This window comes from Muscardinus avellanarius (assembly GCF_963383645.1).
Source record: "Muscardinus avellanarius genome assembly, chromosome: 2".
Classification (NCBI taxonomy): Eukaryota; Metazoa; Chordata; class Mammalia; order Rodentia; family Gliridae; genus Muscardinus; species Muscardinus avellanarius.
The window spans coordinates 23,708,064-23,725,995 of record NC_137787.1 but is presented as its reverse complement, the minus strand read 5'-3'; the positions used below and the strand labels follow the sequence as shown (position 1 = coordinate 23,725,995).

General features: G+C 39.9%; 1 protein-coding gene across 11 annotated transcripts in view; it reads right to left on the bottom strand.

Moving 5' to 3' along the window:
• Positions 1-17,932, bottom strand: part of FN1 (fibronectin 1) — a gene marked incomplete at both ends in the record, with an annotated part of 71,008 nt that continues 53,076 nt past the window's right edge. For 4 of the 11 annotated variants that reach the window (XM_080689952.1, XM_080689956.1, XM_080689957.1 and 1 more), the window contains 13 exons: positions 1-72; positions 794-904; positions 3,481-3,587; positions 4,474-4,599; positions 7,370-7,534; positions 10,164-10,302; positions 11,506-11,972; positions 12,991-13,080; positions 13,644-13,823; positions 14,267-14,356; positions 15,443-15,619; positions 16,499-16,586; positions 17,692-17,879. In XM_080689952.1, the coding sequence (XP_080546078.1) occupies positions 1-72; positions 794-904; positions 3,481-3,587; positions 4,474-4,599; positions 7,370-7,534; positions 10,164-10,302; positions 11,506-11,972; positions 12,991-13,080; positions 13,644-13,823; positions 14,267-14,356; positions 15,443-15,619; positions 16,499-16,586; positions 17,692-17,879 (2,000 nt within the window). The remainder of the gene's footprint in view (positions 73-793; positions 905-3,480; positions 3,588-4,473; positions 4,600-7,369; positions 7,535-10,163; positions 10,303-11,505; positions 11,973-12,990; positions 13,081-13,643; positions 13,824-14,266; positions 14,357-15,442; positions 15,620-16,498; positions 16,587-17,691; positions 17,880-17,932) is intronic. The other 7 variants (XM_080689958.1, XM_080689959.1, XM_080689961.1 and 4 more) reach the window with 3 other exon arrangements.

The window sequence follows — 17,932 nt, the reverse complement described above, 5'->3', positions numbered from 1 at the left end:
TCACTCTCTAGAATCTTCTCTGTCGGCCTGTAGATCCAAAGGCATGAAGCACTCAATTGGGCAGTTAACATTCTGTTAAAATGGAAGAAAAAGAAAAAAAAAATCAGTAAATACAGTACAGTGCGGGCGGGGGGAGACTTCTCTTACAATTGCTATTATACTATCTTTCATTATGAGATTTAGCAGTATACTGAGTAATAAGTTGTTTTGTTGTTTAGTTTTTCTTTGTTTGTTTTGTTTTTGGTGGTCCTGGGGTTCCTGGAAACCTTTCTACCTCCGGGCTACACTCCCAGACCTATTTTATCCTTTTTTATTTGGAAACAGGGTCTTTTAAGCCAGTGCGGCTGGCTTCGAACCTGCACGATCCTCCTGCTTCTGCCTCCCAAGCGCGGGGATTACAAGCTTGTGCCACCATACCCGGCGAGTTTAAGAGTTTAATAATGCTCTAGGATACAGTATTTTATATAACTCATTCTCATTTATGAGTTTTGTGTAAGGGGTTACTAGGGATTGAACCCAGTAGTATTCTGATTCTGAGCTACACCTCAGCCCTGTTTTATATCTTATTCTGAAATACACTCTCACTTTAAATGCCATGCTGGCCTTGAACCTGTGACCTTTCTAGCTCAGCCTCCCAAGAATGAGATTACAGGCATGAGCCACTATGCCCCGTGGTAACTTTAAAATAAAACTCATCTGGCTCATTCAGAAGAAAGCAACCCACAGCAAGAGATTGCATGCCATGCACCCAGTTGCATTTAGGGGGTGACACTCGGGGTTTAAGTACACTCACAGTGTTTGTTCTCTGGTGATATCTCTGAGAATATTGGTTGTAGGAGTGGCCAGGGGAGCCTTCAGGACTCGGTTCGCCTCCTGGTCGGCGGCAGTTGTCACAGCGCCAGCCCTGAAAGAAGAGATATGCAGTCAAATGGAGCTTATGGTAACTCGGGAATATCATAGCTTAGTGCTTGAGTTCAAGAAGAATCTTAGCTCTTGTGCATTGGGAAAATAGAAGCAGTTAATCACTAAGAAAGCATCGATGCTAATCTCAGGCATGTATAACTCTCAGCCTGTGTTCTGCCTTATTGCCATTCTACTCTTGCCTCTACTTATGCTTTTCCTTCTCCTGAAATTTTCTATTTTCATATCCTAACCCCACATACCTGCTAAGGCTCATTGTACCCCCAACTTCCTCAAAAAGCTTTCCACACTGAATGGAGGAGGAGGCTTCCCAGAACTTTTCAAAAGGACTTGAGATCTCATGGACAAATACCTTCACTTTACAGTGAGGGCACCAGAGGCCCAGTGAAGAGGGATGGATGCACTGGAGGAGCAGGGCCCTGGTGGAGTTGGGGCTGCCACTGGGAGCTGGACCGACTCTGGCTCACTTCTTCCCACCACAAGACACGCACTGCCTTCCTATACTTCCCTAGTCAGCGATCTGGAGGCCTTGCTTCAGGTCAAAGATGAGATGGGACAGGGTAACAAACCGTGCTGGGTCAGTGACACTCCTCCCTGAGATTTTTGCTGGAAATGTGAGGAAACATGAGTTCTCTTTCTCTGTCTTCCTTCCTTCCTTCCTTCCTTCCTTCCTTCCTTCCTTCCCTCCTTCCTTTCTTCCTCATTCTTTTTTATGGTGGCATTGAGGGTTGAACCCAGGGGCAACCTACCTTGGCAATACATCCCCAGCCCAAGTTTATTTTTTATTGAAACAGGTCTTGCTAAATTACCGAGGACCTTGCTAAGTTGCTGAGGCTGGCCTAAAATCTGCTATCCTCCTGTCTCAGCCTCCCAAGTGCTCGGATTTCAAGCGTGCACTATCATGCCCAGCTTCTGTTGTTCTTAAATTAGGAGCTGATAGAGGTCCTCTGAGTCACCATTAGCAGGGAGCCGCATGGAGAAGGAAGTATACAGACAGCCACACACTTTTGATGCTGTGCGGGAACAATCCCGAAACTGGTGCTAGAAAGACTCCACTTTAAGTGAGACATTTTTGCCTAACTTGAATGGGACATTTCTTTTACAACTATAAAACCACTAAACAACACAATCACTTATTATTTAAATATATTTGGCATAGTTCTCATTTAGAAGCCTTTTCAACTACCAATATAGGGTGAATACCTACTTACAGAATCAATGAATGTTGCTTCATACAAAAATGTAACAGTTCCTGCTCCAGTTTTAAGTGGTTCAGTTAGCACTTTAGAACAGAAACAGGGGTCGTCACACATGATAGGTTTCATGTGCATAAGTGATGTGGACATTCTAAAGTGGGGCCAAAATCTACTTCTCAGCAAATTCACTTCCTCCCACACATTTTAAACCAAGATGACTGAGTTTTGGTGACCAGTCTTTATAAGTGTATATACTCCACACACTGGGGAGGGAATGAGATTAATTTCCACGGGCTGCCCCAGGTCAAAAGGTGATACGGGGACAGGCCTGGAAGACCTGCCCTGCTGCCAGATGAATTCTCCAAAGGACCATTTCCCATCAGTCACCCTCATTTTCATCTTGGCTGTCTGTGATTGGTTAATGTCAGGTACATCAGTGAATCTCACCCTGGGGTGAGAGCCTGTTCCTCATACATCAGAATTTAGGGCGTACTTGGGGAGGACATGTTTCCATGGAAAACAAAAGACTCGTTCCATTGCCTTAATTTGAATTACAGGAGTCATTTCATTTTAAATTTCAGTTACTGCGAAAGACATGGTAATTTTTGTTCTATTGAAGGAGAGCTACATACTAGAAACGGCTGAGGAGTGCTGACTTAAATAATGGACTAACAGGGCCCTCTATAATTCTCTGCTCATCTAATTTCTTACTTGCAAGACTCCAGGCAGAGGGCTGCTCACTGGCCAGCTCCTTCCTATCTCAAGAAGGTGCGATTACTACTGTCTTCTGCTTCCTTCCCTCCCCTGCCCAATCTGAGCCATCCTGAATCCCGGCCAGTTTAGGCTTCTTTCCAGAAGTCTTTCTGGCTAATTCCAGCCCATGCAGAACTGGGTTTATCGGGCTCACTCAGAACCCTACTTAATTAGCTTGACTTTGCAGTGTAGGCTAATTTAATGCGTTAACCATATCATTAAGAGCCAGGGCTACTTCTCATTTCCTCCGTTTGTCCTGTATTACTTGGCACAATGGTAGAGCGATAACAATGATCTATTTGGGGATTGAGAAAGGGCACCAAGAAGTGGAAGTTTCTTTGACCCAAGACATTATTCAGTGCCTAAGAAACACTTGTCCGTCAGCATGGAGTTGGAGGCTCAGTACTATTGAGAATATCACTGCAGGCACTGAAGAACAGGAAGGCCTGGGCATAGAAGGGGGACAAGGCTGTCAAGGAGGGCACACTTGGGGAAAGATGCTCCAGAGTCCGCGGACTCTTTAAGAGGAACCGGCACACCTATGCATTGACACAGGTGCCTCCTCTGTGTCTGATCTAAATTGCAGGGAGCCTGGCACATCTGCCCTTACCCGCTGGCCTCCGAAGCATGTGCAGGAGCAAATGGCACCGAGATATTCCTTCTGCCACTGTTCTCCTACGTGGTACGTCTTCCCGTCATCGTAACATGTGGCCTCATCTGCACGAAGGCACAAAGCAAAAACCCATGTAAGACTGAAAACACAATTACATCATTTACAGGAAATGATGGAACTGGAGAACATTATGCTAAGTGAGGTTAGTAAAAAAAAAAAAAAAAAAAAAGAAATTGGATGTTCTCCCTAATATGCAGAAGCTAAGGAGAAAAACGGGTCATAGGAGGAACTCTAGATACTATAGATGAGCAAAAAAGGCAACTTAACTGAGGGGATGGGAGGGAGGAAGAGGGAAATTTCCTAATGTACATCATTGTACATTAACAAACGTATTATGGTCAATCACTAAGCCAAATATGAAAAAGAGGGAGAGGAACTGGGGCAGGAATTGGGTAAGGGCTAATTGGGTGATGTGTGCACGTATGCCTCTACCATCTTGTACTCCACTTAGATGTATGGCTACAGTGCACCAATAAAAAATTAAAAAAGAAAACAACAATGCCGGCCGATACAAGGGTGGACTCCGCTTTTGTCTCAAATCTCACAAATGTATGTGAATCATCTTAAGAGAGGTACTCCTACATAGGATTTAGGGTAGCATCTCCAAAAACTAAATCCATTAGGTTCAATAGGAAGATGGAAATCCTATTTTTAAAAAGTTGGGAAGACCATTAGAGCTTTCCTGTAACATCTCACTGCAGATAATAGTCAAAGTACTCAGGTTAGAAAAGTCCTAAAACATCCTATAGTAACATTACATCATGTCTCCTTTGTGAAGCTCGTCTCCACTTCTCCAAATCAAAAGATTAACAAACCTACTATTTAATCCTCAAGGAGACCTAAGTCTCCATCAATCTGGGGAGAGTCGCAGCCCCACAAAGAGAGTGAGAGTGCTTAATATGGCACTAGAAATGGCGTGTGATGACGTACGAGGATCACACTTGAATTCTCCTTTGCCGTTCCCCAGGCATGTGCAGCTCATCATCTGGCCATTCTCCCCCTGGCGGTCCCACTTCTCGCCAATCTTGTAGTTCACGCCGTTGTCATGGCACCATTCTGTAGGTGGGGAAATCACAGGCAAAGGGTTATTTGTGTTCTGACACACAAGACAGCCAGTGCTCTGGGACATGTCACAGGATTTCAGAAGCTCTGTATCTGGAAGGACTGACAAGTAAAACATAATTATCCCTATGGTGAACCAATTCTTTGGTTGGATTTAAAAACATGGTTTCTACTATTTAATATTTTCTAGACCATTTTAAGAACTATTCTGCCACAATCATGTCATAGGACTGATCAATGCCTTTCATTTGAATTCTCATTATTAACGTTTAAAATGGTGGGAAACTAAAATAGGACTAGACTCACCTGTTAGGAATTAAAAAAAAAAATCACTTTTGAATGTGCAGGGACCCTAGACGCAAAGTAGTTTAATTAAACATAAAACAAAGATCAGCTGGTTTCTGCCCACCACCGCCTGTTCCATGTATATTGAAAGAGTAAAAGAATAAACACTGGTGAGATAACAAAACAAAATGAGAAATCAACGGTTATTATCTCTACAAAGAACAGCCTGGTACTGGTGTATCTGAAAGTAAAAAACCCTGTCTCTTCCACACATAAAAGATCACTTTTTAATCTCTGAGATTTATACTGTTAAACAGAACAAGAAAAGCTTATATAATTTTATTTCATATAAATGTTTATAAAATTATATTTTATAAAATAAAATTTTATATAAATAAAATAAATTATATAAATAAAATAACATTTTATTTATACATTTTATTTATATAAAAGGTTATGAAATTTTATTTCATAAAGTTTATATTCTGAAGTTTATTTAACAATGCATTACCTCTTCCACTTTACAATCAATTCAGCCTTCCTTAAACTATAAGAAAAGGGATTAAGCAATGAAGACAACTGAGGAAGGAATTTCTAAGTTGATCCAAACACTCACATAAATGAGTCTCTAGTTCTGCTTCCACAACTGCACCTACTCACATAGGTAAAACGTTAAAAATTGCCTAGTCGATGCCAAATGCCTAGCTCAGTTCCACTGCAGTGTATGGGCCCACTTCTACTCGGCTTTCCATTTTCAGATGCCAAGTACAGAAGTCTACACCAAAAAAAAAAAAGTTGTTTCTAAATTTCAGTCTGGATTAATCCATCTACTATATAAAAGTTAAGTTCCTTTTTTTGCATGTGCATGTGTGTGTGTTTTATTGGGGATTGAACCCAGGGGTGTTCTGCCACTGAGTCACATTACCCCAGCTTTTTAAATTTTTTTTTTTTTTTTTTTTTTTTGGTGGTACTGGGGTTCCTGGAAGCCCTTCTTCCTCCGGGCTACACTCCCAGCCCTATTTTTTATACTTTTTTATTTGGAAACAGGGTCTCTTACGCCAGCGCGGCTGGCTTCGAACCTGCGCGATCCTCCTGTTTCCGCCTCCCAAGCGCGGGGATTACAAGCGTGCGCCACCACGCCTGGCTAAGCTTTTTAAATTTTTAAACATGGTCATGCTAATTTGTCAAATGATGCCCTCAAATCTGTCATTCTCCTGTCTCATCTCCCAATTACTGGGATACAGGTTTACATCACCTGATCTCTTAAAAATGAGATATGAGTGACTTTTTCTCTCCTGCTACTGGGGAGCTAACCCTATGCTTCATATATGTTAGGCAAGAGTTCTATCACTGAGCTACATACCTAACCCTAGTAAAATATTTTAAAGAAAAAAATTTGCCGGGTGTGGTGGCGCACACTTGTAATCCCCGCGCTTGGGAGGCTGAGACAGGAGGATCGCGCAGGTTCGAAGCCAGCCTCAGCTACTTAGTGAGGCTTTCAGCAACTTAGTGAGACCCTGTTTCCAAATAAAATATAAAAAAAAAAGGTCTGGGAGTATAGCCCTGAGGTAGAAAGCCTCTGGGTTCCACCCCCAGTACCACCAAAAAAAGAAAAAAAGAAAAAATTTTAATCTGTTACATTGTACTTCCTCAGGTTATGATTTCCATAAATGTCCATAGGAGGCTTACTTATAAGGGATAATGGTTAACACCTCTAAAAATGAACCAATTGACAATAATGATTATATCTCCTAAAACAAAGAATAAACAAAAAGTTGTACATTTCAATACTAAATCTCAAAAGATAATAAATTATTCTGAGGATCACTAACTAAAACAATGATCTGAAGAATTAAAAACTGTAATTTGAAAATCAAATATTTCTAATAGAAGTTGACTCTTGATTATGGATAAGTGGATTACCTCTACTCTGTTTTTTTTAATATTACTAACAATGTTCAACCTGTCTGAACTGTTGTGTGTGTGTATCTGTGTGACACTTAATATGTATAATGAGAGAATGTGTATGTACTCGTTTGGTTTATGATGTTAAAAGAGGCCACATTTATGAGAATTAATGTCCACCTCTGATCTCATTCAACACTAAAAACTAAAAGTAAGGACTGCGGTTTCTCTGTGTTTCTGGTACTCTCAATTAGACCTGGCTCCAATGAGTTTGACTTTATTGACTAGAATTAACGACAAAAGGAATTCCAAAAATCATGTCACCACCACAAACTTATTTTTAATAAATAGTTGCTGCATTAGCCTACAATCCTTGAAATGGAGCAATATTCAAGTAAAATTTCTCATCATGTTTTTATGATGCAAAATGTTACTTTGAGTCAAACAGTGTTCTCATGTTTGCTTCATGTTTGGAAGAACCTATGGCTACCAAACATGCTTCCTTGGTACCTCAGTGCAAACGGGTAGAACTGGAGGAGATGGAGGAGACGGATGAACAAAGCAAGCTACTCACTAGATGAATCGCATCTGAAATGACCACTGCCAAAGCCCAAGCACTGGCATGTGAGTTTAAAGCCAGATTCAGACAGTCGCTCCCACTCCTCGCCAATGGCATAATGGGAAATCGTGTAGGGATCAAAGCATGAGTCATCCGTAGGTTGGTTCAGGCCTCCATTGACTATGAACAAAAGGACAAAAAAGCAAAAAAAATACATCTTATTGGTGGCTTTAGACTGTAGTTAGAAAACAGAAGCTTTGTACACAATGACTTAATATTATTTTGCATGTGTGTGGTGCTGGAGATTGAACCCGGAAGCATTCTACCTCGGATCTATATGCCCAGCCCTAGCCCTATTTTATTTTTTATTAGGAAGCAGGGTCTCACTAAGTTGTTAAGGGTCTTGCTATGTTGCTGATGCTGGCTTTAAACCTGTGATCCTCCATTTCAGCCTCCCAAAAACCGGGATTATAGGTGTATACCATGTCCAGCTCAATGACTTAATCTTACACAAAAATTTCAGTAGCATTAAGAAGCATTGATTTGTTCTTTCATTGCATTATCCACTCTCATGAACAGCACTCATTCATAGCTAGTGGACATGCCACTGGCATCTGAAATGAACCCATCTTGTATATTTGTCCCCGGTTCTAAAAATAATCATTTCTGGTAAGTCTACTCTGTAGAACATGGAATGGACCTTGAGGCAATTTATGCTTGTGAAGAAGGTGTCAATGCCTCTCCATCAGTACCTCAGCGACCTTGGGCTAATTAACATCTCTCTGCCTATCTTCTTTCATCTTTAATGTGGAGAATATAATAAAAATATCTCTGCTCCTAGGGATCTTTTGAAGATTACATAAAAAAAAGTAAACGAATAGGGCATTTGCCAACATATAGAAAGTGCTCACTGACTTAAGAATTATTATTAGATGTCCCCCCTTGCTTATAATGTAAAGTCTTATTGATTAATTAATTAATTTATTTATTTATTGTAGTACTGGGGTTCCTGGAAGCCTTTTTACCTCCGGGCTACACTACCAGACCTATTTTATACTTTTTTTATTTTTGGAAACAGGGTCTCTTAAGCCAGCACGGCTGGCTTCGAACCTGCACGATCCTCCTGTCTCGTCCTCCCAAGCGCGGGGATTACAAGTGTGCACCACCACACCGGCTTATTATTTTTATATGTAATTACAATACAACATTTCCTTTCATTATTGTATTTTTTGTATAAAAAGCCAGGTGCCATCCTACTGTTTTAAAAGAAATCCTAGATTTTTCACACTGTTATGATAACAGTAAGGCCACTTATTAATAAAATCAACTGTTATAAATAAGAGGAATCAACAGGATATTGATAAATTAGGAATAAATAACAGCCTTATCATGGGCTCCGAGACCTATCTCTTTATGTTTTGGAAAAACACATAAAGCACGCATCAAGTTATTCTCTAAAAACTGAATAAGCCAACTTATTGCAACTTTAATGCCAGTGTGTATATATCTATTTATATATTTGCAGTATACAAACCCAAAGCTCAAACCAAACAGATGTTTGAAGTGCCTAATATTTCAAAGGACATCATTCTGGAAGAAAATAGTATTTCAAGGAACTAAATAGTCTGAAATGTTTCAAAGCCAAGAGAACCTGGCTAGAGTAAAAATATTACTACTGGGAATAAGAAGCTGGAAAGAAAAATAGAAGAAGCTCAGACTGCTAAGTGGGGCTGCTCTAGTCTACAAATAGCTGGGGGGTAAAATTTTCTTAAAACTAATGTTATGGGAATAGAATCTTTGTTGTTAAAACATGATGCAAAAAAGCACAAAAACCCTTATGGGTCTCAAAAATCCCTTTCATGTGGCATTTCACTCGTAAAACCACAGAAGGCAAAAGATAAACATTGTGTGGATAAGTAATACAGCAAACTCAAAAATAACACCCCCACCTCTAGCTTGCCAAATACTCAACCGCTTAATTGACAGGGATTTACACGTGTAAAATAGAAGTCTTCTACCAGATGAAGAAGGAGGCTGAAATTAAGAAACTGGTTCCAGGAAGAAATTCTATCACTTGGCAAGCATAAAACTTATCACTGTGTTGATATGGAGTAGAGAATCCTCTAGGTGGATTTTTCTGGATGCACAATTTTGATTATTTCCTGTCTCGTGTTCAATGGTGAATTTCCAGCTGCTGCACATTGAAAAGCCAGGTGGCATGCTATTGGTTTAAAAGAACTTTTCAGGTGCTACAAAGAAAAGTCAATAGCCATTAAACCAAAGGTTTTTCATCTATATTATCAAACTGAAATAACTTGGGAATAGGAGAGCTCTTTGGATAGAAGTGGGCTACAGTTGTAGCATTTTATATCAGGAACAAAAAACAGCTATTCCCAAACGTCTGCAAAAGAGAACTTTCCTTTACAGTTTTGGTACTAAGGATTACTCAAGAGGACTGCAGCATGGTGAGAAAAAGAGGGTATGGGGAAAGATATCAGGGAACCAGTGCCTTATATCAGCTCAGATACTAATAAGAGTTCAAGAGTGTTGGACTAAATAATATTCAAAGTCCCTTCTTGGCCTGTCATTCTATCAGAGTTTATTATGCGTGTATGTGCTAGTGAAGGCACTTGAATGCTATCAGAAAAAATAATTAAACTTAAAAGTTGCTCATTTATTTCATATTGATGCGTAGTTTTACTTCTCAAAGTTACAAGGCAACAGTGACAAAGAAACACTCAGTAGAAGAAGGCTTCTCTGGTGCGCCCCACTGGGCGCAGGTGCCCGAAGAACTTGCAAGTTTACGTACCAGAGTTGCCCACAGTAATAACCTCCTCCCGAACCTTGTGTCTCCTCTGGTCTTTCAGAGCCTCCACTATGATATTGTAGGTGACCCCTCTGGTAAGGCCTGTCAGAGTGGCAGTGGTGGAAGTTCCAGGAACTCGGAACTGCAATTATTGGCAAATCCAGAACAGAGAGAGAGCATTATAGTAATGTACACATAAAGGCTCCTATTCTTTTATCATTAAACCACCTCACTGTTTACACCAAGCAAAGGAAGACAAAGACAGGGGGTGGAGGAGTTGCAACTAGCCAAGAAGATAAATGGATAAACGAAAAGCCATTCTCTCTCTCTCTCTCTCTCTCTTTCTCTCTCTCTCTCTCTCTCTCTTCTCTTCTCTTCTCTTCTCTTCTCTCTCTCTCTCTCTCCACTCCCAGACCTATTTTTATTTTTTTATTTGGAAACAGGGTCTCTTAAGCCAGCAAGGCTGGCTTTGAACCTGCATGATCCTCCTGTCTCTGCCTCCCAAGCGTGGGATTACAAGTGTGCGCCACCACACCCAGCAAGAGCCATCATTTCTGCCAGATTTTCCTACCCAAAGTCTACCTATGTTCGCCGTGGTTACCAGAGCCCTCAGTAATACTAGCCCCCTCTCAGTTCTGCTGCAGTCCTGGATCTAACCCTCCTGGGAACACTGGCAAGGTCCTGGCAAGAACCCTGGCAATGTCTTCCCTGGGAACCTGGCAAGGTCCATAAAACATGGACATTGCACTCTATGGAAGATATATCGTGCCATGCTAGGTGGCATCAGATCATGATGTGGAGTCCCTTAAACACTGGCACATCCTCAAACTCATGTGCCTAAGCTCATCCATTTCCCACAGGGGAATCGGTTTTGAAAATTAAGCTAGTGGAACAAATTAAAGACAGAGGATCAATCACTTCTAAGAGCAGATTCACATAGCTCTACCTACATTCTTTTCCCCTTAGACATATGTAGATAATGGGATTCTTTGAAGGTGAACTGTAAGGACGGTGTTTTAGACTCCTTCACACACATGTAAAATCAAGGAGAATATCTTTCTTTTCTAAGATCATCTCTTTTTTCATCTCACTACAGAGCCTCCAATGGGTGAGGATAATAAAAGCAATTTCATTCTCTACAGAATAAAAGCTGATGATACTCTGTGGTACATTCTCCACAGTAGAGCCACATGGAGATTTAAAAAAAAAATCAGGGCTTTAAATACGCCATCTTTCTAAGAGTCCTTGAAGAGGAGCCATTTTAAATCAGAGCACCTGCCACAGAAGTCCCCTCATTTATACCTCTCTGGGCTGCCCAGTCACAAGGAAAGAGGAAGTCAATTACCTCTAAGGGTTGTTCATCAACGTCAATAGGCTGGCATGAAATGACGTACTCAGAACTTTCCTGGAACGGGGTCCAAGAGATGGTTGTCTGAGAGACTGCTTCTTGTCCTGTAGAGGCATTTGGGTTGAGCCCCATAACGTGAGGGTAGAGGTGATGGTCTACGTCTCCCCTGGGAACGTGACCAATTTGGATCTCCTCATCTACATTCGGCGGGTATGGTCTTGGCCTATGCCTTACAGGGGTGGCCGCTGTGGGTGGTGTGGTCCTTCTAAAACCATGTTCCTCAAAGATCATTTGTTGCCCGACACTGGGCTGCTGACGGGACGTGCCAGGAAGCTGAATACCGTTTCCAGTGTCATACCCAGAGTTGGTGATGAAGGGGGTCTTTTGAACTGTGGAGGGAACATCCAAGATCTCTGGTCCGTGAAGATTGGGGTGTGGAAGGGTTACCAGTTGGGGAATCTCATCTAGCCAAGAGAGGTTAGAGCCAAAAAAGCAAAGCGCGTTAAGCTTCAGCAAGTAGCGGCAATAATTATCATCAACTAAGGTAACAATGACTGTACCTCAACCCAATCAAAGCTCATAGAAAAGCAGCAGTTCTCAGATCACAAACACCTTTTTCCAAAAAGAAATCTTTATGATTTTTTTCTCAAAGGTTTCTTTATAGTTTAGAAGGAAAAAGGTCTTAGTATGATTTTATCATACACATAAAGCTTTGAACCACTGAGCCCCATAGAAGCTGCCTCTGCACAAATTAAGCCTATTGGAACTAAAAGATGTGCCCTCTCCTTCTCTTTAAACTCAAGAAATAATGGTAGGAAGGCAACTCCAGAATAATCAAATCAGTGTCTGAAGTATGAGAATTAAAAAGGTTTGTTGGCTCAACATTTTTTTATGATGAAATCTAAATACGTTAGTTTTGTTAAAAGCATTTAGTTTTAAATGGTGAAATCTAAAATACATACATGTTTATTTTTACAGTTTTCTTATTACCATGAATATCACATTCCTTCAAATTAAACTGAGACTTGATGTCAAAGGAAGTCATTATTTAGTTCCAGGTTTGAGAAACCAAATAAGTAAAAAAAAAAAAAAAAAAAAAAAAAAAAAAAGGAAGGGATTTCTTTCTTTCCTTTTTTTAAAAAATTAAATTCAATAGAAGGTATAATTAAAATTATAACAATGATTTAATAATTATAATTAATTATATAGCAACCATAACAACTTGATTGTACATTTAATGCCTGGTTTGAATTTTTGAAAGGTACATAAGAACAAGTAAAGAAATAATTAAAATGGAACTCTACAGAGCATATCGGGTTATTCCTCCTGTCAAAGAGTGCAATATATAAACGATGATATTAGAAAAACAAAATTCCATGAGAAATGCAGGAAAACATGGAGAACCCTTTCACAATGCAAAACTCATAGTTTGTTAGAATCTGGTCTTAACTTTCTTTAAATTACCCAAAAAGCACACTTTACCTGTCTTTTTCCTTCCGATCAGGGCTTCACTCTTCTGATTGTTCTTCAGGGCAATAACATAGATTGTGTACTCAGTTCCTGGTTCCAAGCCTGGTGGAAGAAAAGAACCAGCAGGTTATGTTGGTGAGCTCAGCCTGCCATGCACGGATCGGTCTCAGCATCCATCAGAAGCTACTGAGGACCAAGCATCCCTCTCCAGCTGATTCTTGGCCTCTTGAAAGGTAAAATCAACTCTCAGTCTTAATTCTCTCTACCATGGGTGGTTGGGATGGCTCTGCTTTCAGAACTATTCTATGAAATGGGGCACCGAGGATAATGGCAGATAGTGCTCATGGTGACAAGATCATGCTGACCTAAATGACTTTGAAAGACTTTCTTTCAGCACGGAGTTGAAGGTATACTTAGTATTACAAAGCCAAAAACCAAAATCAAATAATTATGCTACTATGACAGTATAGAAATTGCATCTTCATGAACTCATGTCTTCTGAGACTTATTGAGTTCTTCTGCTTCTACACAGAGAATGTCTTTGGAATTATGAGACTTCTTCTCATGTTCTAGCATCAAAGACACAGTTGCAGTTTGTTAAGGACTTTGAGTGTCCAAGGGAGTAAGGAGGAAAATTACAAATTACAGCACAACAGCAACAATACCAGTAATAGTGGCCTCCGTGACGCCAGGGCGGGGCCGAGGGACCACCTCTCTGGGAGGGGATCCAGGCTTCTCATACTTGATGATGTAGCCAGTGATCTTGGCTCGCGGTGGCTGCCATGATACCAGCAAGGAGTTGGGGGTGGTAGCCAGGAAATGCAGGTTGGATGGTGCATCGATGGCTAAAAGGAAACAAAATTAAACCTCAGAAAATAAAAGGAAATGCTCCTGCACTTTCCCCCCATTGCTTCTAAATATTAGGCTTGAGAGGATCCGAGCATTCTGTAAACTAAAAGCATGGTTCATTGAGAGTTGTAAAGCAAAGATATCAGCCTCTCTTGAGTTTCTTTTCATTCATTCATTCATTCATTTTTTGGTACTAGGTGTTGAAGCCAGGGTCACTCTACATCCGAGTCATACCCCAGCCCTATTTTATATTTAATTTGTAAATAGGGTCTAACTTGCTGAAGGTCTTGCTAAATCACTGACATTGGCCTTGAACTTGCCATCCTCCTGTCTCAGCCTCCTAAGTACTGGGATTACAGGTGTGCATGTCATGCCCAGCTTCTCTTTTGTAAGTGCACTTGGTTAAGTTTATCTAATTACAACTGTAGAAAGCAGTTACCAGTGGAGGCATCGATGATCACAGGGGAGCTCCGGGAATTGTCGTTCAAGGTATACAGATGGATCTTGTAGTCGGTGCCTGGTTGCAGACCTAGGATTTGAGAGGAGATAGTGTTTAACTATTTTTGCTGTATGAGGAGAGTTTTTAAGCTCATCTGCAATTTTCTTGGCTCCTTTATCATCCTATATTTATATATATCATGAAAATGGTCTATATTTGAATAAAAAATATTACATGGCATGAATGTTAACTGTTAAGGTGAAACATATCTCAAAAGCAAATCACTCATTCAGACAAGTACACTGACTAAATTTTGAAATGCAAAAATGCTACTTTAGACTAAGTGGCCCTCATAGACCACTGAATGAATTTTCTCTAGGGTAATCAGATGGCCATTATTTGGTATCTGATATCAGAATTTTATAGCTAAAAAAGATTTAAATTGACCAAGAGAATACAATTTTATAACAAAAGAATACAACTTTCACATTTAAGTAATATTGTTTATTTTTATCCATTATGCTTTTTATATAATTATGTTAATGCTAAGAACTATATACCACCACTTCATTTTTTCTTTTTTGTTGTTGTTTTATAGTACAGGGCATTAAATTCAGGGTCTACACATGGTAGGCATGTACTGTACCACTGAGCTACATCTCGAGTCTCCATTTCTTTTGGTTTTAAGCATTGTTTCACAATTTTTCTTTTTCTTTCTTTCTTTTTTTTGTGGTACTGGTTATGGAACCCAGGGGCCTTCTACCTCTGGGATACACTCTCAACCTATTTTATATTTTATTTGGAAACAGGGTCTCACTAAGTAGCTGAGGCTGGCTTCGAACCTGCGTGATCCTCCTGTCTCAGCCTCCCAAGCGCGGGGATTACAAGCATATGCCATCACATCCGGCTACAATTTTTCTTTTTAAAACAATAAAGGGCATACCGATGGAAGACTAAATTCGATAAGTGAAACTTGGGCCATTTTTCTCACCAACATTAGACAAAATCAGGGACTCAAAGGAAAGAACTATTTCTAATCATAGTGAGATAACTTTTTCAAACTGCATTATCGTAAAATATTGAACATAAATTTAATGTAAGTCACAGAATAATGGACAAGCCATTTATGTGTGGGTATTGGTTCCCACATGTGGTCAGCATGGGTGGTGCCCTGACCTGTGATGGTGTAGCTCCTGACATCTGGGCTGATCATTCTCTGAACTGGGGTCTGGCCATTGGCTGGGATTGCATCAACTTGGAAGCCAGTGATAGTCTCAGTCTTGGTTCTCCAGCTAATGGTGATGGTGGTCTCCGTAGCATCTGTCACACGGGCCCTTCTTGGTGGGCTGACATCTGCAGGAGGTTATACACAGAGGTTACTTTCCGCCTGGCTCATGCTTATAAAGTTTCATTCTTTTAAAATAGTTCCTTGTATACGTAGTTCCTAACTAAACGCCAAAAATATCTATCTCAGAAAACACATTGACTAATACTGTGTAGTTTATATCGTTTGGCATTCAGATAGAAAAGTCAAAAGTAATTAGGTAAGATGAAAATCTTCACCTTTTGAACCTTTTCTTTGAAGAGCTGAAAAGGTTTATAAATATTACCAGTGGTTCCCAGGGCTAACTTTATAGTATCTACAGGTATCTCAGTAAGTGTTAAAATGATTTATTTACTATGTTAAAAATGTGTGGTAGGAATTATGATAACATGGCAAGCTAGTAATTTAGATAAATGGATGTATATATAGTATTATTACCACTATTTTGCATTCTATAGGGATTCATATCTTTTTTTTCTTGACAAGATGATTCCTATTTTATCTTTATAGATGATGAAACTTTGACATTTTATATGACTATGAAAGAAAATACAAGCTAAAGTTTGGTCCCATACATATTGCACTGTCAATATATAGCAAAAGCCAACATGTCTTTCCCAAAGTTAACTCTATGAAAACAAATGTTAACGAGTACAGCATAAGATAGTTGTCAGTCCTCATCCACAGTGCCAACATCATGGCATTATGAAGTGATTCCATTTTATGTATCATAGATTACTTTCTGGAGGGGCATTAAAGGTGACAGTCCAAAAGGTAGACGACCACATCCATTTCCAAATTGGGACCCATTCTGCTATTGACTTAGTGATCTAAGAAGCCATTCGTCATTCTTAAATTTTTTTGTTTATACTGAAACTTTGTCAGTACTAAAACGCTTCCTGACTTACTCTCCAGAGTGGTGACAACTCCCTGAGCTGGTCTGCTCGTCAGTGTGTCCTTAAGGGCATAGACACTCACTTCATATTTGGTGGCCACCTAGAAAAAAGGGCATGGTAAGCTTCAGCAGTGTCATCAAGAAGCCAAGAAGTGTCGGTCACAGCATTAGAAAAATGTGGTGGTGATTATAAAAGAATAAACAAACTAGCAAACCCCACGACACTGTAAATTCCTAGATGAATTTCATTCCTTTACTACAGATCATCAGCATTAGATTTAAATGAAATAAATTTAAGTACATTCCAAGGGGTTAAGTCCAAGTAAGACATAACTTCTTTTTATACTAAACTTACAAAAAATGAGGAAAATTTGTATTAGCTTTTTTTTTTAATGGTCTGACATGTGTAAATCATAAGACTTTCTAATCATAGAGAGGCAAAGAAAATTTTATATTCTGTCTCTGAACCTCTTTCTGTAGTTCCCCTGGAATTTTTCCTAAGATATATGAGTCTCCTAGGATCCCAGCTAGTTCTCTGCATACCTTTCTAGAAGAATTTAAAGATGTTTTAATGAGGGTGGGGTCAGGTAAGGTTGGTACAAACTGGAGAATATTTTTTGCCAAGCGAACATAGTTTTAAAAATATATAACTAAAGTGAATTTGTGCATTCAGCTTGTGGATATATAAATTGCCCCTCACAACATACAACATACATATGACCTTTGTGTGTGTGTGTGTGTGTGTGTGGTACTATGGATTTATCCCAGTGACATTCTACCTTTGAGCTATACTCCCTGCCCAATTTTTTATTTTACTTTATTTTAAAACAAGCTCTCACTAGGTTGATAAGAGTCTCACTACTTGATGAGGCTGTCCTTGAACCTGCGATCCTCCTGTCTCAACCTCCCAAGTACTGGGCTTACAAGTGTATACCACCACACCTGGCCTACATATGACCTTTTAGAATAAGCAGAACTCTTCTAAAGGAGCTGCACATAATTCAAAACTAATCATAAAATTCTGTTCCAACAGTCATCTAGAGAAGCTAGGTAACATGAAGGAATTCTCTTGATATAAAATTATAACACATCATTTGGTGCCAGAGGAAAACAACATACTTATTATGAGGTTATATTTTCACCACCTCATAAAATGTATCATAGATTCCTACTTCTTCATCCCAGTGGTAAAAGATTACTTCTTACCATGAGTCCTGATACAACCACAGATGAGCTGTCAGGAGAAAGGTTGATTTCTTTCATTGGCCCTGTCTTCTCCTTGGGGGTCACCCGCACTCGATACCCAGTGAGCTGAACGTTGGGTGCTGTCCACTGGGCGCTCAGGCTAGTTGGTGTGACCTGAGTGAATCTCAGGTTGGTTGGTGCAGGGATGGCTGTTGGAATGGTCATTGGTTAAAGGTTATCTTATAAGAAACATGAAAAAGGG